The 21,876-nt window shown below is 30.8% G+C and overlaps 1 protein-coding gene across 1 annotated transcript; it reads left to right on the top strand.

Annotated features, from left to right (window-relative positions):
• Positions 1-7,696: 7,696 nt before the first annotated feature.
• Positions 7,697-12,211, top strand: LOC150025823 (uncharacterized). The gene is made up of 4 exons (XM_090304757.1): positions 7,697-7,915; positions 8,388-8,508; positions 8,644-8,804; positions 11,537-12,211. Exons 1-4 carry the CDS (start codon positions 7,697-7,699, stop codon positions 12,209-12,211), a joined length of 1,176 nt encoding a protein of 391 aa, XP_090160883.1.
• The last annotated feature ends 9,665 nt before the right edge of the window (positions 12,212-21,876 follow it).

The raw sequence follows: 21,876 nt of genomic DNA, 5'->3' as shown, positions 1-21,876 counted from the left end.
AATACATGATCTAATGTTAGAATATATAGACCGTGTAACGTTAGAACACAAAGATCATCTGATGCTAGAATACAAGGACCTTCTAACACTACAATAGGGATAGTCTAACATTAGAACATAAAGATCGTTTGTCATAGATTGTTTAATGCTATATAATATACATCATGCAACACTAGCGCATCTCATGTCCTTTTTCTACATTATGTCGGCCTCTAGGAATGGTGAGAAGGGATGATAGGAAAAGAGAATGAGCCAAAAGAATAATGAGGGCAGGTGCCCAATCACTGAAAAATTAAATAATCCAATTCAAGTGTTAGTTTGAGGCTCACTCCTTCCATAAATTTTTCGTTAAAAATTGGATTCGAGATTGAGAAGTGAATCATAAACACTGCAAAGACATCAAGCACTTGGATCCAAAATACAAAATTTATAGTGTATTATGGATTGTACATTCTAAAATACAAATATTGTATTTTGAATTGTGTAATTTAAAATACAAATTTTGTATAATCGAAAATGAAAAAAATAAAAAATATTAACTCCCGGTTGTTGTAATATAAGAAGTCTCTCACATTCTGAATTTTTTTTTAAAAAGTCAAAAAAATAGTATAGGATAGTTTTGATATTTTAAGAAATATAAGAGTCCAAGAAGAAAATATGAAGGTGTGAAAAGAATTTTCCCTAATATCATTACCTTCCTTATCCAAAACCTTAACTCACTTATACCAAAAAAAAAAAAGGCTTAAATAAGTGAACGTCAATCTAAAACTGAACAACTCAGGTAACACTTATTTTTTATTTTATTATTAATAAATTATGTAAGTTTTTTTAAATAATTTAAATTTATTTGTTAGTTTTTTTCTTCAAAAACTCATATCTTTCTTATTTGATTTTCTTATACACTTACTTATACATTCTTTCAATCCTATCTACAAATTTAGTTTTAATATTTTTAAAATTATCTATAGTTAAAAATAATTTTATATTTTTTAAGTTAATTATTCATTATAAATTTTAAAAAATATTATTTATTATGAATTTTAATATGATCTATTAAAAATATTTTTTATTTTAAATTTTAGTATGATAAAAATAAACACTTATTTTATATACTATAATTACTAATATGCAAGCATAAAAATAAGCTAATTACTTACTCAAAGTATTTATTTCATATTAAGATGATAATTATTCCATTGATAAAAAAATTATTATTATTATTAAGTTACGCTTCAATTTTGTTCACTAAAGTGCATGAACTTTAATATTTTTTGACACAATGCAGTCAAATAGGTGAAAACATTTCTTTATATGTCTACTTCTTAATCATAAATTGTGTGCATGGATTCAAAATATATTAACTTTAGTGTTAACTATTACTATGGTTTTTCTTGTGTTTCTTTCTTAGTGATTTAAACAACTATACATTACAACGTCCTCATCAGAATTTGAGAAAAAAAAAATAACAAATGAAAAATTCACAAAAATCTAATAATATTTGAGTGACTAAATTAAAAGTTAATAAAAAAATTAAGAAAGATGTATGGAAAGTAGCATTTTACTTGGTTGAAGGAAAATAAGAGATAAAGATAAAATGCAATATTTAAACAGTGAATAAAATATTAAATTTTTATTTCTATACATGTGTTGTGTTTGAGATTTCACATCTATAAATAAGACATTTATATTATATAAGTAGAGTGCAAATTTCATCTTAAGAATTGATTTTGTAAGATTGAATTAAGTTTAAAGTTTGTTTCTTAATATATTTTTAGGATCATTTAGAGTTTCTCATAGTAAAAATTTATTGACATTATCAAATCACTCACTATTGGACCGTTACAAATCACCCATTATATAGTTTCACACACGAATGTCTCAACGCGATGACAATCTTACATCGACTAAAAATAAAGACATTTTATAATATATAAATAGAGTAGAAACTTAATCATATAAACCAATTTTATAAAGTTGAATTAGTCTTAAATCTACTTTTTAATATTATAATTCTTTATTTTATTTTATATTAATTAAATAAAGAAAATATATGTTACAATAGTCCAACTAAAAGAAACTTGAGTTTCCTCATAGTACAACATTATTTACTATGCTCCAATCTTCCTCGACAGCATCGATGCTCTAAGCAATTCCCATCTTTCTTCTCATTTGAGACGGCAATGGTGGCCCTTCATCACCATCCATTGATTTCACCAAATTCACTTCCACAACCAAAAACATTAGCTGCCACAAATAAACATTAAAAAATCCAAAAAAAGACAGTGAATCTATGGTAACCCGTGATAATAGTGAGAAACTGAGTGAGCACTCTAGATCACGGGACCCTTTCGTTTTTTATTTATATACAAAATATAAATATATGCATGGTGGTGTCTGCTTCATGTCTGGTAGTGCATAGACAATTACGAAATAAGCCAACACCAAACTTATGTAACTTACAACAATACCATTTCCTTTCAATCCGTCTCTTGTCCTACCAATATCATCTTACAATCTTCCACTTTTTTTTATTCCACTGGAGAATCAATTATTTTCCACTTTTTTTCTCACAAGAGAATCCATTATTTTGTTGAGTGTGAATTCATGATCAATCGAGTTTGGCTGACTAGACATCATCTTTTAGTGAGTTGAATTAATTCTTGTGTTTCTCCTATAATCTCTTTTAAGAGATTTTTGTACTTGTAATAAAATTGTAACAAACAGAATAGAACGAAAACCTAATTAATTTTCTGTGGACGTAGGTTGCAGAAGGGTGACCGAACCACATTAAATCATGTGTTGTTTATTTTCTACAGTTAATTTGTGATTATATATTATGTTAATTTGTGATTATATATTATGTGTATTATTTTTGCGTGCGTTTTTTTTTTCATATTTTTCCATAACTTTGTTTTCACACGTTGATGCTCTCAAATAAACACAATTTATAGGTATATATTAAACTATTAGCTATGAATATATATTTATATATAGAGAGAGATATGGTTTGGGAATATGCATTGTACCTTAGGTAAAAATGTTGTGTCTTACCACTGAGGAACAAGCAACAGAGGTTCATTAAATGTTGAAAATGATATATAGTATTCATACATTCATCTTCCCACAACAAGTTCAGGGGTTGCTTGGGGTCATGCTACTGCTACAGATCATATACATATATATATATATATATATATATATATATATATATATATCTTTTTTTTGGTCACTGTTGTTGAATATTTTCCCCTTTTTTTTATCAACTCTTTCTTAGAAATTAACATTTGAAAAACAATTGACAATAAAATGGAGATTATAATATCTAATAGTTTCAAATTCAGTTTTATTTAAATTGATTTAACTATTGTTTTTTTACAAAATAATTAAGACAATTTTTTAACATTAAATTGTGAATGTAAGAGAGGGAGTGATCATACAGTGACTCATATATAGCAGGATGGTTTTACATGTGTTTTGATGATTTTAATTAAAGTTTTCTATTTATTCCTTCATGTAAAGCTTTTTGTTCATCTTTGTAATATTGTGTAACTTACTTATTTATATATTCACTATAAAAAGAATCATTAAATAAAAATTAATTTTAGAGACCAAAATTAATTAGTTATTAGTGATCAAATTAGAGATTAAAAAAAAAAACTGGTTTCTAAAATAGTTTCTATTGTTAAATAGTTTCTAAATTCGTATTTAGTTAGTTACCAAGATTTTAAGTACCGATTATTTAGATTCTAAATTTGGTAGCAAAAACTTTAGTAGCTAATTAGATACCAATTTAGAAACCATTTAATTTAGAAACAAATTTTTTTAAAAAAAAATTGGTAGCAAAAATTTTGGTAGTTAATTAGATACCAATTTAGAAACCATTTAACAATAATATAAACTAATTTAGAAACCAATTTTTTTAGATTTTAAAATGGTCTCTAATTTAGTCACTAAAATAACTAATTATTTTTTATCTCTAAATTTTTTTTATTTCATGATTTTTTTTTAGAAGTTTCTCAATTATTAACATATTGATTTTTTTAAATGTATATATATTAAAAAACTTAATTATGTAAATATTTATAAATCTTTAAATAATTAATTAAATTTTTGAATGCATAAATGAAAAAGTTATTTATTTTACATGTTAAAATATTTAATCATATTTAATAAAATTAATTGATGAAATATTAATGATGTAAATTAAAATATTATTGCATATGTATATTTTAAAAAATATAACATTAAAAATTTTAATCTTTTAAAATTAGTTTTTTTAATTATTGAAAATGTCACTTTTGTCCCATTAAATTGGACAAATTAGTGGTGAGTCAATTCGTTTTACCTTTCTTAAAACATCAATCTTTAAAGAAGAAAAAAATTATATAATAAGTATAATTTATTAAATCTTTTAGGTTTGGTGACCTAGTTAAAGTTATTTGTTTATTTTGTGGATCTTTCTGCAACTCTGGTCACTTAAATAAACCTTTATAGGTAAACCAAAATTTAAACAAGTCAAACAGTTACTTATCATGAACATTATTTATAGATTTTATAAAATTAAAAAAGACGTGTCATCTAAATCTAATTAATTAAATTAATTTGAAACTGATTCATTTAAAGTACAATTAAAATGATTTAGATTAGTATGATTATAAATTACATTTAAATATTTTGTATTTCTTTCCGTCTTATTTCTGGAATCAAATTCAGTATTGTTATTAGTAACGCACATAACAAAAAGTAGAAGACAAGGTCTTGGTTTGGTGGGTGTTAACAAGTGGGATAAGTTCAATGTCCAAGTTACTGCACTGCTGTGAGATTTCTCATAAATGCCAAAACTTTCATCATCTTCTTTATATTATTAGGTCACATTTAATACAAAAAAAAATCTTAAACTTAATAGATTTTTCTTAAAACTTATAATCTTATTTATTGATATTAGTAGGAAATTATACTTTAAAAAATTATTAAATAACAATTAAATTTAGATAAAAAAAAACAATTAGTCACCATGTAGTAAATTAGATACTATTTCAGAGATTAAAAATTTATTAATATATAAGTGTTTCTATTATTTCTAATATGAAAGCTTTTATAAAAAAAATAGTAGTTTCCATTATTAATAAAAAATTATAAAGTACTTTCTCAATCAGTATCTAACCATTAGCTACTAAGGTTTTAGCTACTAACTACTTTTAAAGACTACTTTAGAATTTAAAATATTAGTAGTTAAACAACAAAATTTTCCAAATCCAAAAAGATGAAGGCTCGTAGGCTGCAACAATCAACAAATAGTGCCACAACCTTCTTCTTCTCAAATTTCTCGGATAACTATGGTGAATATGATATGGTAAAGGTGTTCCAGCGCTGGGCGAGGGTGAAGGAGGTTTTCATATCACGTAGGCTGAATAGGTGGGGAAGAAGATTTGGGTCTGTTAGGTTGCTTGATGTGGAGAATGTTAGTGGGCTTGAAATGGAGATGGACCAAGCGTGGATAGGCAAAATGAAACTATATGTAAATGTTCCGCGCTACAAAAGAAATGAACTGCCACGCCCAGAGGTAAGGAGGCACAAACTGTACGCAGCACCACGAAAGAAAGGATACGACAAGTATGAACCGAGGGAGGGATATAGAAAAGAAGCTGGGAGGCCTAATAAGGGAAAGGAAAGGAGGGAATGGAGAGAGGTTTGTGGGTGATGTGAAAAACGCTTTATCAGATACATGGAAGGGCCATATTATTGTAACTAAACAACAAACCCTCCCATGGATGAACAATAGTGTTATAGGATTCTTTTCAACAGAGTTGAGCTACAACTAGTTATATGAAGAGTTCATTTTGGGAGGGATGAATATGGTAAATGTGAGATACTTGGGGGATAATATGGCACTCATGATACCCAACTAGGGAGATAGGATGAAGGATATTATCAGAATCAATAAAAAGTGGTTTGAAAGTGTTTTTGAGGTTATAGAGTCATGGTCTGATGCACATGTAGCAAGTCACAAAATAATCTGGGTTAGATGTTATGGGCTCCCTATATCTTTATGGAGCATGGACTGTTTTTCTAAAGTGGTAGGAGAGGTAGCCTCCTTGGTGGATGTCGATAAAGCAACGGAAGAGTGGGATAACCTTGAGTATGCCAGACTCTAGGTGCGCACCCTTAAATCGTGCAGTGTGAGATTAACAAAGGGGATGAAGATCAATGCTCAAATCTTAAATATATACATGGAAGAAGAGTAACCTAATTTCTTCGAAGGTAAATGTAAGTGCACGTATAATCACAATGCATCCTTAGACAGCGTAACCTCATCAGAATCCTTCGTGGAGGGAACTAATTTGTCGGAGAAGAGTGTTGATGAAGAGGGCAAGCCAGGGGAGGAGGAGTTGCGATGGCCGAAGGAATTAGAGGAAGGCGGGAAAAGTAACATAACAAAGAAGACAAAATTTATGAATGAGGAGGAAGGGGAAATGCAAGATAATCAAGGGTAGGAGAAAGGTGTCAGTGCTTACATGAATAAGGCAAAGGAGTTGAAGGCAGATTTTGTAGGGGTTGCGGGATGATGGCCCATCAGGAGAGAGGGGTAGGGCCCTTACAGGAAGAAGATGGTCCACGCTATGTATCCAATGCCTTAGCCCATTCGACGTTTGGTCCAAATCGGGTTTTCTTGTTGAAAGGATGAGGACAACGTGGTTAAGGAAATAGAAAGAATGGAAGCAAGAGATCTTGAGGTTTCGAAGAAGCATGAGGAGGGAAATAAGGGGAGTTTTATATGATCATAGTAAACTTGAATATAAGAGGAGCGAGAGGGGGAACCTAAGTTAAATACTTGAAAAACATTATTTTTAAGGAGGGGGTGAAAGTGGTGTGTCTACAAGAAACCAAAACAACTGAGTTTTTGGATGCGCCTTGCTTTGCTTTGTGGGGGAATAATGAGGTGGGCTGAATGCACAAAGAAGGTATAAGAGGGGCTGGAAGCATGTTAGTAATGTGGCACAAACAAACATTTATATGTGAAAGGCATGTAGAGGGTAGGGGGTTTATTGCAATCTTTGGCCAACATACTAGCACAAAGCTAAAATGCATGGTGGTTAATGTGTATGCGACCTACAATATGTCTGATAAGGTGGCCTTGTGGGAGGAACTAACAAATATGAAAAATGCAAATCTGAGTTGGGCATGGTGTTTTTATGGAGATTTTAATGCGGTTAGATGTGCAGACGAAAGAAAAGGTGTAGGAGAAAGGGGTAGCCAAAAGAACGAGATCAAAGGTTTTAATAATTTCATTGAAAGGAACCTTCTAGTGGAGTTGTCGGTAGTGGACAAGAAGTATACATGGTTCAAGGCGAATGGTACAACAAAAAGTAGACTAGATAGAGTGTTGGTGTCTGATGATTGGTTACAGAAATGGCCTATGGGAAAACAATACATCCAACCAAGAGAGGTGTCGGACCATTGCGCAATAGTGATGAAATGTGTCTCAAAAGATTGCAGACCCAAACCCTTCAGAAGAATAGATGCTTGGCAAATGGAGCCCGGATTCAAGGACATGGTAAAAGCTAAGTGAGGTTCGTATGCGATTCAAGGAGACAACATAACAAAGCTAAAAAACAAGCTGAAATGTCTTAAGTGGGACTTCAAAGTATGGAATAAAGACGTTTTTGGACATTTAGACACTGAGAAGAAAAGAGTTATGAAGGAAATTGAGGTTCTCGATAACCAAGATGATGGTATTGAATTTGGTGACCAGGCTAGGACGAAGAGGCTGGACCTATTAGGCCAGCTGAATGTGATCAACAAGAAGTGCGAGTCTTTGCATAGGCAGAAAGCCAGAACCAACTGGTTTGCGCATGGGGATGCTAACACCAGGTTCTACCATACTGCAATTAGATGGAGACGGCTGAAGAATGAGGTAAAAGGTGTAAACGTGGGGGGGTCAATGTTGTGGGAAACCTGAGGTTATAAGGAGTGAAGCAAAAAGGATGTTTGAAGAAAGGTTTACGGCCAAATGTGATTTTGGGGTAAGGTTAGACAATGTGCATTTCAAATCTTTGTCCGTAGATGATAGTATGCGTATTATCTCTAGAGCTTCAGAAGAAGAGGTTAAGAAAGCTGTGTGGATGTGTGAGGGGTCAAAAAGCCCAGGCCCAGATGGCTACAACTTCAATTTTATTAAACACAATTGGGAGGCTCTTAAGCAGAACATCTTAGATGCAGTACACTTCTTTCAAGAATCTGGACGCATGCCATAAGGGAGTAATGCATCGTCCATAACACTTGTGCCCAAAGTGAAGGATCCATCAATGTTAGATCATTATAGACCCATATCTCTTGTGGGTTCTCTCTATAAAATTATATCCAAAGTGTTGTCTTGTCGTATGAAGAAAGTGCTACCCTCGGTCATTGATGAATGTCAATCAGCCTTTTTGAAGGATAGAGGGCTTCTTGATAGTGCATTAGTAGCTAATGAGGTCATTGAGGAGCTAAAGAGGTGTGGTAGGAGTGGTTTGTGTTTGAAAATTGACTATGAGAAGGCGTACGATTCAGTGAGTTGGGCTTTCCTATTTAAGATGCTATAGAGGTTGGGTTTCCATAGGAAATGGATCTTGTGGATTAAAATTTGTTTGAAATCTGCAACAGTATCAGTCTTGGTTAATGAAAGTCCTACTTCGGAGTTTAAAGTTTCCAGAGGGCTGAGACAAGGAGACCCCCTAACACCTTTCTTGTTTATAGTGGTTACTGAAGGGTTAATTGGGCTTGTTAGGCAGGCACTAAGAGCCAATATGCTTGTAGGAATCAAGGTGGGTAGGAAGGAGGTCGAGGCCAACGTACTACAATTCGCTGATGATATGATTTTCCTATGTGAAGACTCATACTCTAACGTATTCACTATAAAAGCAATACTCAGGTATTATGAATTGGCCTCGGGATTGAAGATCAGCTTCCATAAGTCAAAGTTTGCAGGAATCAATGTTGGAATTCAGACCCTTAAGGTTTATGCAAAGAGCTTACATTGTACTCTAACGAGGGTACCCTTTAAATACTTGGGGCTGGAAGTAGGAGGTGTAACATCCCTAACTTTTACTTTTTTTTTAAAAAAAAAATAAAAATAAAATATGCGTACAATATCTAACTAACGTACAATATCTAATTAACGTACAATATCTAATTAACGTATAAACATATATTGTTTTCTCATATTTGTATGTCAAAATATATCCCTCTTCATAAGGATTTAATATATACATCCAAAAAGTTTAAAAACAAAACAAAACAAAGCATTCAATTTAAATCTATCTAATCCTTCTGCTGCTCATTGAGGAGCTCTATTACCTGCAATCTCATCTGCTCCGTGTAAATACACGATCATCACAGTTAGAGAAACAAACACAAACAAATAACAGGGTAAGCTATCTATATAAAATGTTTTGATATAATTTAAATTTCAAATTAATAAGCATAATTCATCAATTCTCATATGATTTCTCAAACCATCAAGTGTCTATTACATTCATAAAATTCATTTTTCATATGTCAGACTTTTACTGACTCACAACACATAGACACTTGACTCTTCCGGAAGACTCGTGTATTGAAATTAGCATCCAGAGACCTGCACCTGTCATACTACTGCCGTGAAACCCACACAGCCATGCACATAATTATCTCAATATCTCATCATCTTCATATGACAGGGTAAATCCATTTGATATGCTCTGATCAGTTCTTTCAAACCTCAGAATCAGCCAAATGGACCTCCTTCGACTATCACCAACTGAATAACTTCATCTATTTGATTCCATTATATCAGTAGAGTCAGGATCGTCTCATTCACAGGACACTCACAAATCAATACACCCTAATAACAATCTCAACATGGTATTTCCTTTCCTGAAAATACTACCTTGATCACACTTTAACCTCATTACATACATCATTTAACATATCAATGCACCACTCAATCACTTCATATATATATATATATATATATATATATATACTTTCTAAACAATCCAAATATATCTCAAACTTTACTTAAAACACATAATTAATTCCAAATATATGCTCTTTAAATCAATCATCATCTGAAATCACACAACCACTTCTCATTCAAACATCTCACTTAAGTAATTCAACCAAAATATTCAAAAGGAATAGTTCAACTCATTTATATTATCATTCAAACACTTTCAATTCTCAATCACAAACAATTTCAACAAATTATTCTCATAACAGATTCAAAATCAACCATTCCAGTCAATATATTACTTTACTCTTTAAGAGAGACAATCCTGCAAGCAAAAATAATTGGAATTGGTGACCACGTCACCTCCACATCCAGAATCTTCTAACCTAGGGTTTTATTGAAAATAATAAGACTAGCTTCCCTTACCTGAACTTTAGCTTATGCTCACTAAGAGCTCCAAATCTACCCAAAAGCTAAAGGTAATTAACCTGCACCACAGAGTCCTAATCAAAATCTAACTATATAACTAGGACCTTGAGTTAACAGAGATTAACCCGTACAAAATCTAATAAGATCAAAATTAACTCAAAAGAAAAAGGAGCAAGAAGGAACTTACTCTATCTGATATTTTGATCCGGCAAACTTATAGGGTTCATTACCAAGAGTCTAACGGCAGACTTCGATCGCCAAACTGATAAGCGAGGTAGTCATAATCTTAAAGAAAAGGAGAGGAAAGGAAAAAGAGGAACAAAACTGAACTTACTCTATAAGAGATTCTGATCGGGTAGACTTGTAGTCTTTGCTGCCAGAAGTCTAATGGCGTACTCTGATCGTCAAACAGATGAACGAGGAGGTCAGAATCTTAGAGAGAAGGGAGAGAAAGGAAAAGGGAAACTTTTAGAGAGATGGTGGTTATTTTAAAATGAAACCTGAATAACTGAATTTTCTATTTATATGTCATTTTCATTTTAATAATAAAATATTCAGGTATAATTTAAAATATACCACTTCTACTCTAAGGTTATTTTCTAGATCCTTACAGGAGGAAATCCCAGGAAGAAAAAGCATTAGGAGCCTATTATAGAAAAGCTAAACACAAAGCTTAATGCTTGGAAGGGAAGATTTTTGTCTATGGCTGGCAGAATATGCCTAATTAAATCGGTATTTACATCTCTATTGTTATTTTACTTTTCCTTCTTCAAGGCGCCTAAAACGGTATGTGATAGAATTATCAATATTCAGAGAAGATTCATGTGGGGCTGGGGAAGGGAGAACAGGTCGATATCGTGGGTGAGCTGGGAGAAAATATGCAGTCATTTGGAGGAGGGAGGGTTGGGAGTTAAAGATGTCAGGAAGTTCAATGGTGCCCTTTTAGCGAAGTAGAAGTGGAGGCTTATGAGCGAAGAAAAGGGATTGTGGAAAGAAGTCTTGTTGTCTAAGTATAGTATGGACCTAGAATAAAGTCGTAGCAATGAGAAGAAATACTCCTGGTGGTGGAGAGACCTATGTAAGAGTTATAGTGAGGGAGAAGAAGTAAGTTGGTTTCATAGTGCAATTGGTTGGAAGGTGGGAAGTGGGGATAAGGTGAGATTTTGGGAGGATGCATCGACTGGAAGTAGGCCTCTACAAAATACTTTCCCTAGGCTCTTCTCGTTATCGGTGAATCATGGACCAAAGATGGTTGAGGTAGGTATGTGGGAGGATGCTGAGTGGACTTGGATGTTAGGATGGAGAAGGCCTAGATTCCAGTGGGAGTTTGAACTAATAGATAAGTTGCTAAGAGTGATATCCATGTTCAAACTGAGTAGGGATGTTATGGATACCCTGATATGGGAAGGGGATGTGTTTGGCGTGTTTTCGGTAAAAGCAACGTATGAATGCCTTACTAACTCTACAAGAGGTACTCCAAATACTGTATTTAAGTTACTTTGGCAGGTTAAAGCGTCTCCTAATATGCTGGTAACAACGTGGAGGACCCTCATTGATAGACTTCCAACTAAAACAAACTTACTGAGAAGAGGGTTGATGGTTAATCATCTTCCATGTGCGTTATGTGGTGGTGGGAATGAAATAGCACAACACCTGTTTTTGGAGTGTATAGTAGCTCAACGTGTTTGGAATCGGTGTTTTAGTTGGATCGGAATTGCTTTTGTCCAACATAGAGAATTGACATATCACTTTGAGCAATTCTACTCTACCCTTTTCAATCACAATCAGAACATGGCGTGGAAAGGAATGTGAGTGGCGGTTGTGAGGTGCCTATGGGAGTAGCGGAATCATATAATATTCAAACAAGGGGTAATGGATGATGATGAAATATTTCACTTGACACAAATCAAAGTGTGGTTGTGGATGAAATATAGGCTACGGGCTTTTAACTATTCTTTAGGGGAGTGACATCTAAACCCAGTCCAGTGTATAAAATGCTAACTTTACCTTCCTTGAAGGGGAGTTAGAGAGTATGAGAAGGGAAATACTGTCTTACCTGGTAGAGTTTTAAGTAAGGTTAGTCATCTTGGAAATGGATTAAGTAAAGTTGTCCGCCTAATTGTGATGTTGTACTGTGAAGTAGGCAGCTGCAATGTCAGGACGAATCATATTTGGGAGGTTGTTGTCATCTAAAATAACAACAAAATTTCTCTAGGTTGGGTGTGACTCAGGGGCTGATAAGGCAGGGGTACTCAAGGCATAGTGAAAGGTGAAAGGGAGGTAGAATGGGAGGTATGTGTGAAGCTGAGTGATGGGTGGATTTAGTCTGGTGGGGTTGTACCTAAAGTTGAGAAGTGGTACCTAAAGTTGTTGGGTGGTAAAGAATTTGTATGCTCTGTTGTAAATCAAAAGGAATAAAGGGTAGGACTAGAAGGGACCTCCGTCTAATGAAATATTGGTGTTAGTGTGTTGTTATGGTGCTGATCACGGGGCAATGGGGTTAACTGTGAGGGATAGGTGGTTTGCTAGGCATGGAAGGAATGGCAGGCACGTGAATGGAGTTATGCAGCTAACCAAAATTGAATAGTTGTGGAACTGGAATCAGTGCACATAAGTGTGGGACCAACATTTGTGTATCCACAAGCAAGAGTTGGTAACTATCTGTTTTTGTTGAAGCCAAGGTGTGGTGTAAGAGGCAAGTGCGATGGTGTAGTGCTGACATGGTATGCTAGGATGAATTGGTGTGCTGGGGTGAATTCTGATTGTAGCCTAAATGATTGGTGGTGCTAGAATGGTGCCTTCTGTTGCAGTTGAGTGCATTAAGCTAGCTTTCGTTGGGGTGTACAGGTTATGATTTATAGTGCCCAGTGGTTGTGGGGGTATGCTGCAGTAGCATATGGTGCAGTACAATATTTTTGTAGATGTTCAGCTTAGTCTTAGATACAAACTGGTGTGTACAAGAATGAAAAAATGATGGCTTGACTCTATGTTGTCTACCCTTTAGTTTGTATTTTTTTTTTTTGGTTTGTATCTTAGTTGTTTTATCTTTGTTTAAGGGTTGGAATACCCCTGAAGTGTCCCATTTAATTCATTGCTGATAAAAAAAAGTAGTTAAAACTTTGGTAGTTAATTTAGATACCGATTTAGAAATCATTTTATAATTTTTTATTAATAATATAAACTACTTTAGATACCAATAATTTTGTAGTTTATAAAATGTTTTTAATTTAATCAATATATTAACTAATTATTTTAATCTCTAAAATTAGTTTTTATTTAATAATTTTCTTGTAGTGTTATAATAGCTAAATAAAGTTTCTACTAACGAAAGCATGAAAACAAGGAAGATAACTTTTTAAAGCATCATTCAATAATCCATATTTTTTAAAGCATCATTCAATAATCCATATTTTTTAAAGCATTATTCAATAATCCACCATTTGTTATATTATGGAATGCATGTAAATGCCTTTATATAAGTTTCATAAAATATATTAAATAATTAAAATAAATAAGAAAATATGGCTATCTTTTAATGAAGAGGAAACTTATAAATAAGAAAGAAAAATAAGATGATTTGGTAAAATTTATTAATTTATGACATCGTTTCCTTTAAACAAGCTTAAACTCTTATCATACAAACGTTTTCTTCATTTTGCAAAATAACTACTTTTTTATGTTGTAGTGAAAATATTTGTAACTTATTTTTCAGGTGGACAATATTTTATATCTACTTCCTTCTCCTCAACTAACTCTCGGATCTTATGAAATTGAATATCAATGTATTTAGATTGTCTATGAAATACTAGATTTTTGCGTAATGCAATTGCAAACTTGTTGTAACAAAATATCTCAATGGGAGTATCTTACTTCTGTGAGTTCAAAAATTCTTCTTTGTCACATTGTCTAGGTTAAACTAGGCATTGCAATGTATTCTGCTTTGGAGATTGAGAGAGCAACAACTGGTTGTTTCTTTAAGACCATGATATTGTACCACTATCAATATGAGATGCATATTCTGATGTGTTTTTCCTTGTTTCTACATCTCATGTCCAATAACTATTGGTATTGCCAACAACTTTTACTTTTCTATTACTAACATTAAAAACTCACTCGGTCAAAGTATCGTTAAAATAACGTAGAATGATTTTATCACCTTGCAAATGACACATACATGACTCTTCCATAAATCTGCTAAGCAAGCTTACTCCAAATACAATATATGACCTTGTTGCACTCAAGTATTTGAGACTTCTAATCAAAATCTTGTAGCAGGTTAGATATATTGTCTTATTATTAATTTTTCTTATCAACTTCACTTTTTTTTCAATTGATGTGAAGACTGACTTTGAATTCTTCATCTTAAACTGTTTTAGAATATCACTAGCATATTTTTTTGAGATATGAAAATTCCATCTAGCATATTTCTTTTGTGATTTGAAAATTCTATAATTTTTTAAATGACTTTAATGCCTAAAAAACAAGACAATTAGGTCTAAATATGTCATTTCAAAATGTCTTGTCATAACCTCCCTGAAATCTGCAACCATCTTGACACAGTAGAAATATCTTCAAGTTTAATAAATTTAATATATAAAGTGTGTTCAAATAAAGTTTGTATGCTTTTGAATTTGTGCAATATCCAATGAACACACATTTTTCTCTCTTATCATCAAATTTCTTTCTTAATTGATTTGATACACGTGCATAAGATACACACCTAAAAGCTTTGAGATGTGTAATTGATGGTTTCCTTCCACTCCAAGCTTCTTCAAGCGTTTTATTATAAAAAAAAATTAGTTGGACACTTATCTAATATATATACACACACACAATAGTAGCAATTTCTTCTTTCCACAATTCTCTAGGCATTTTGTTTAGCCTTCAACATACATCTCACCATATCCATGATTATCTAATTTTTTCTTTTAGCAATCTCATTCCATTGAGGGGTATATGTGGTTGTAGTTGGTAATAGATTCCATGTTGCTCGAAGAAGTCTATACAACAAATATATTATTGGTCTCTATTTGTTCTTAAAGCTTTATTGTTACAACCACTTTGTTTTTCTACAAATGCTTGAATATCTTGAAGTTATCACAAGCTTCTGATTTTTGCTTCAAGAAATACACTCTTGTATTTCTACTAAAATCATCAATGAAAGTAACGAAATACCTATTACCACCATGAGTTGGAATCTTAACTGTGCATAAGTCTAAGTGTACAATCTCCAATATCTTGTTTGCTCTCCATGACTTTTCTGTTGGAAAGAAATCCCTATGTTTCTTTCTCAATTGGCAAGTCTCACACACATTATTGGGAATATTTACAATAGGTAAACAATAAACATATTCTTTCTTTGACACAAAATTCAACCTAGAAAAATGGAAGTGTCCAAAATGCATATGCCACAACCAATCATCATTTGGTATGATAAAACTTAAATAAGGGTATTTTCATGTTGAATTTTCAATGGTATAATAGGTAATTTGGAGTCATTTTTAACTTTGTAATATCCATGATGAATATCCATATTGTAGCATTTATCTGATAGTTGTTCCATGCTTAGTAGGTTGTGATGAAGGCCAGGAGCACAAAAAACATTAGATATTAAATTTTGAATATCTTCCTTCAATCTAATTGCGATTATATCTTAACTCAAAATCGAAATATTGGTGGTATTGCCAAATTTTAGTATAGATATGATTGATTCATTGAGAAAAGAAAATAGTTCATTATTTCTATACATATGGTACTACAACTAGTATCTAAATACCAAATATTTTCATATTCTAAAAAATTGTTTCTTGTTATAAATAAACTTTGTGGGTTATTCAAATTCTCACTAATATCTTGGAGCTGATTTTCTACAATGTCAAAATGATTTGCGGACCCATTGAGGGGGGTTCGTGCGTTGGAGTTTTAGACCTAGGTTTTGAAAAAAAAAATAAGCTTCTCACATAGTGGGTGGGCAGATGAAAGACTCCCCTTGTGTTTTCATAACTCTTTAACCTAATTTCTTCATTTTTGTATCATTTCTTCTTTCTGTTTCATCCATGAGTAGCTAAAACCACATTTTGTTGGAGCTAGATGCAATTACACTAAACTCTACACACACACACACACACACACATATATATATATATAATCTTCTTTGTGTTTCAACATTAGTGTTTTACTTTTATACTTCATGTTTCTTGTGGATACCACCCATACCTTTTTAAGGATTTTGTTTGTGATTAAAAAATAGTTTCATTTTCTTGCACTACAAGAAAAGTGGGATTTACAAAAGGAATAATACTTAGGGAATTAAATATGTCAGGAGCAAAGTATTACCAACATCAGAAACCGACGGACCCTAATTAAAAATGAAAATATAAAAGTTATATGAACTTATTTCCTCCACATGTATGATGAATTTATCTCATTTTGTTCGCAGTAACCTACGAAAACAACCAACGAATCACTATTTTTTCCATTAAAAAAATATTCCAAATTTTTTACATTCACTTTCCCAATTTTTGGCTGGCCCTTGTTCGATTTTGCCCTCCATTATGAGCCCTTCTTGGTACCATTTTGTCCCAATTTGGCATTCACATCTAACACCAAAATCTCGTCAGTATTGAGTGAAACCTCACCTTTAGCTCACTGGTATTGAGTGAAACCTCACATTTAGCTCTATGTAACCACCGCAACTGAAACTCCATCGCTGTCATTGTAAATTCATGAAATCATTGCCACCAAATTTTATCGCATTGTGGTGTGTTGCATGGTGAAATAAGCAAGGTATGTTGATGTTATTCAAAGGTTTTGAATTTGTGTTGTTTGGGGTTTTTAATTTGCATTTTTTAGGGTTTCGAATTTACGTTCTTTGATTGTAATAGACCCTGTTGCTTAGTTTGACACTTTTTTTCTTCTGAACATGATGATACTTCAACAGATGAAATATTATCCCAGGAAAATGGGAGTTTGAGTAAAGTAGATTCTCAACCTCCTTCAGCAGATCTCCTTGGTGATCACTTGGGTCATTGGATATGGTTTTTCTTATATTTTCTACATCTTATATTTTTGTACGCTTGATTTTTATTAATGATGAACCACATTCTTATAGAAAAAATTTCTAGGATAAATACAAATTTTGACTATGAAACAATTACTCTTTCACTAGACTTTGTTATGAATTTAGTGAAGAAAGACCGATTGGAGAAATATAAGTATTTTAAGGAAGACAAATTCAAATTAGATGAAGATAAAGGACCACATAGTTTTATGTTTTAGAGAAGTAACATTGAATTGAAATACTCCTACTAAACTTTATATGTTTATGTTAAATCAAAAGTTCAAGTTGAGTTTTGATAAAACTATTTATTATTGTTTCATTTAAAAGAAAACAAATTGTATGGAGATTTCTTCTTCTAAATTCATTACAAACTTCTAAATAGTAGATTTTACATGAGTAATTTAGTAAAGTCCGAAAAAAATACTTTACATAGAACTCAACTATTAGTAATGATTAGAAATATAAGCAATTTGTGTTCTTATACATGCATGATTGTCGTTGAGTATACATGAAATTTGTTCAAGATTAGAAGGATATTAGTACAAAATTATTGGTGGGCATTGGAATATAACTTGCACCTTTTGCTAATTGGAAATATTACTTTGAAAGATTTCATGCTTTGCTTGAATGATAGTGGTGTTCTATAGGAGGATCCCTACAAAATAGAGGTGTAGGGTTACGATAGTTGTCACCTTAGATAAGAAACAACACTTGTTTCCAAATTTTTTATTAAAAAATCATTTAGCTTGATTTTGCTAACTAATCATATGCACATTTTGAACATGATTTATATATAAATTAATTAGTGAATGCCTTTAATAATGATTCTCCACAAAAACGTATTGGTAAATTTATTAAATATTTATAAATGAAGCTTACCTTCATATTTGACTTACCCTTTACCTTATGAACAATATCCTCCGGTTATTATGATTAGGACATTATAATCTCGTGTTTACTTCTTAACTTTCCATTCATAGCTAATTTACTTTTAGAGTCAATTTTTGTTGTGTCATGTTATGGTTCTATCACGTCTAAAATTGTCATGGATTAATACTCATTCACATATGAATGTAGAAATTTAAATTTACAAATTCTCTTTTTGAAAGTTTAGCAAATGAGTAATTTATGGTGAGACAATAAAGTTTAAAATCGTGCTTAAGTCTTTGGTCTTCTCTGTTAGTTCCATTTTTGCTTCCTACCATGATGATATAGTCCAACCTAAACATGCAAAGTCGTAAGATTTTTTTCTTCAAAACTTCACTAATGCAAGAATTAATATTATTTTTTGTGAGGGTTCATATATTTTATTTAAAAACCATGAATGTCCACTTACTTTAGTTCTAAAATTCGAGTCACCTCACCTTGATGGCATGTTCATGCATCATGAATTTATATCTGAATATTTGGAGTGAAGAAATTTTGAAATTATAAATCATCACCAATACAAAATCAAAATTTACTTTTAATATAAAGTTTTGAGATAATAAAATTTATTTGTACTTGTATAAAATGTCCAACTCACAATTTTTCTAAGTAAACTGAGTTTCCCAATGTTCCTTATTATAACTTAACCACTCTTGTACACAAGATGTTAATATAATTAAGTAATTTGAACAAAATGACACATGCATTTGTTGGAAAAACAATGGAGACACCTACGAGGAAGTTGGTAACAGTTCTTAATTTGATCTTGTAAGTTTTATAATACGCATAATTGGTATTTACTTCTACTGATTTTTTGAGCTTTAATTGTAACATTTTTCATGACAATTGAAATGAAATCTTTAAAATTTATTATTGCATATTTCTATGTTGATTCATTAAATAAGTTACATGGTGGTTGAGTAGGTTGTAAAGTTGTATGAATCGACATTGTGTGTTGGTGACATTGTTTCCAAATGAAGGGACTAAGTCTAATAATATTACCCCAAAGAGAAAAATAGAACATGGTTTGATATTTAAGTTGAGTGGATGAGATAATATACGTCCCTTTCATTGGATAAGTAACAAAATAACATTTGAAAAGGAAAAATACAATGCAAATGACATTTAATGAACAAATTTATTAAAGTCAGTGCAACAACAACTTTATTTTTTCTTGTCCTGAAAAGCAGAAAGAGTTTGACTAAATAATTACATACGAATATGACCACAGGTAATTATCGACGTCGGTAAGTGTTGTGTAAGAGATGAGTTAATTGAGTTTCCGACGGATGTATCCATCGGTAAATTTGCGACAAGCGATTTACCAATGGATGTTTTATTGTCAAAAATATCCGTAAAAAATTTCGTGTTATCGATAAACTTTAGTACTTAGCAACGAATTTTGTCCTTCAGAAATATGATTTGTTTTGTAGTGTTGACTTGAGGTAAAATACTCAATGAATCGTATATCTAGGAATTAATCATGATTTTATTGATCATCTTTTAATCATTAAGCTTAACACAAATATTATTTTGTTGAATTACACAAGAAATTTGGGTTTATAAAAGAAATTTAAGTTATTTTCACCCAATAAATTAAGTTTTTCAATAAATTTGATGATTGATTTTAACGTTGAAAGTTGAAGTATTTAATTGAATACCACATTACAAGAAGAGGTATCAAGTTCTAACCATAACATATTTACTCATTTTATAGAATTTAAACTTGTTAATTTACTTATTTTTCGTATTTTTAGTATATTAATTACTCTTAATAATTTCATCCTTATATTAAAATTTCATAGTTCAATTAGTCTAGATAGTAAAAAATTGTATACTTACTAATATTGTGCAAGTTTCTTGAAAAAAAAATAATACTTAGACTTTCTATCTTGTTACTTATACCATTTGATACACTTCCACAAAATATTTGGTAATCTTCTTCAACAATCGTGGAAAAAATTAAAATTCAACATTTTAATTTTTAATCTAAGTTAACTCTTTTAGTAATTTTGTTATGCATTTTAAGTACATTAAAAGATAACAGGTCTTATATTAATTGTTTAACTTTTTCACTTTTAAAGAGTTTTTATATTAAGATTTTTTATATATTTGTAAAGTGAGTAATAAATACCACGATTCATGAAATTATGAATTTCATTTATAGTTTTGGTACACGGTAGAAATTAATTTAATTGAAATTGAAAGTCTATAACACAAATAAGCTATTGAACATAAGAAATGGTGATTGATAATGAAAGTCTCCAATATAACTAAGTTATAGCACATGAACAATTGGCAAAATAAATAAATTTAAAAGTCTAAATTAAAAAATTAACAAATGACGACCAATAAAAAATACTTAAAATTGACTAGTATACTCATCCTAATTTTATAATCAACCAAACAAGAGAAACACTTATTGGACAATAAAAAGAAAAAAGAACTTACAATTTTTTTTTTAAGAAAAGTATATTTACTACTTAAATATGTGCTCTAAGAAATACTTACGAGAATAATATATTTAGTACTTTTATATCGTTTAGGAATGAATGCTAAATACAATATATATATATATATATATATATATTCTTTTTATAATCTTTTCATATGTTTTTCAAGAAATAAATAACAGATAATATTTGAGATGCTTAACCTAAGATATATAAACAATGTGGGTATTAGAAAAAGGTAATGGGTATTATGTAATTGATAGAGAGTAAGTTGAATTTCTTTTCAAGGTGCTCAATAAATTTTCATTTAATAAGCTTAGTTAAATTTTAAATCTGTTATAAATTTAATTATTTTTAATTGGGTTTATAGTAAAGCAAAAATGAAATATATATTATAAAAATATCCCATAATCACTTGAATTTCTATATCATCGTTTTATGTTTTTTCTTATGTAAATGAGTTGACTAATTCCTTTCATATATGTATCATGAAATGTTTTTTCTTGTATACTATCATATGGGATATGGGATTCTCTTTGGTGTAAATATTTCATTTTTCAATTTTATCTTTTACAATATTAAAATATAATAAATTTAACTATTATTTATTTTAAATTGAATATTTAAATTTTTAAAAATTTAGAGAAATTTGAATTTAAGAAAAAAATAAAGAATCAAATTTCTTACAATTTTATCCTTTAAATAATTACTTTTTTTAAATTCAAATAATTCTTCCCAATAAAACAAAAAACCTACACAGTAGTAAATTCATTAACAAAATTTTTACTTATTATAAATTGTAAATAAACTCAAATAAATCCATGAACTAATTTTTGTTTCATATCCTATATAAGGTAGAATTTATTGTTATAAAATGATAAAATTATCACTCTAAATTAGTGTTTTTATTTTTATGTATATAATAAAATTTGTAATAACATTTATAAATTTATATCATATATTCAATATAATTATTATAAATTTATAATGAAATATCTATAAAAAAAACACAATAAACTTTTTAAAATATTTAAAAA

The sequence above is a fragment of the Phaseolus vulgaris genome, chromosome 7 (assembly GCF_051622355.1).
Source record: "Phaseolus vulgaris cultivar YP4 chromosome 7, ASM5162235v1, whole genome shotgun sequence".
NCBI lineage: Eukaryota > Viridiplantae > Streptophyta > Magnoliopsida > Fabales > Fabaceae > Phaseolus > Phaseolus vulgaris.
Note: the sequence above shows the minus strand (reverse complement) of the source record. Positions and strands in the feature narration are given on the sequence as shown.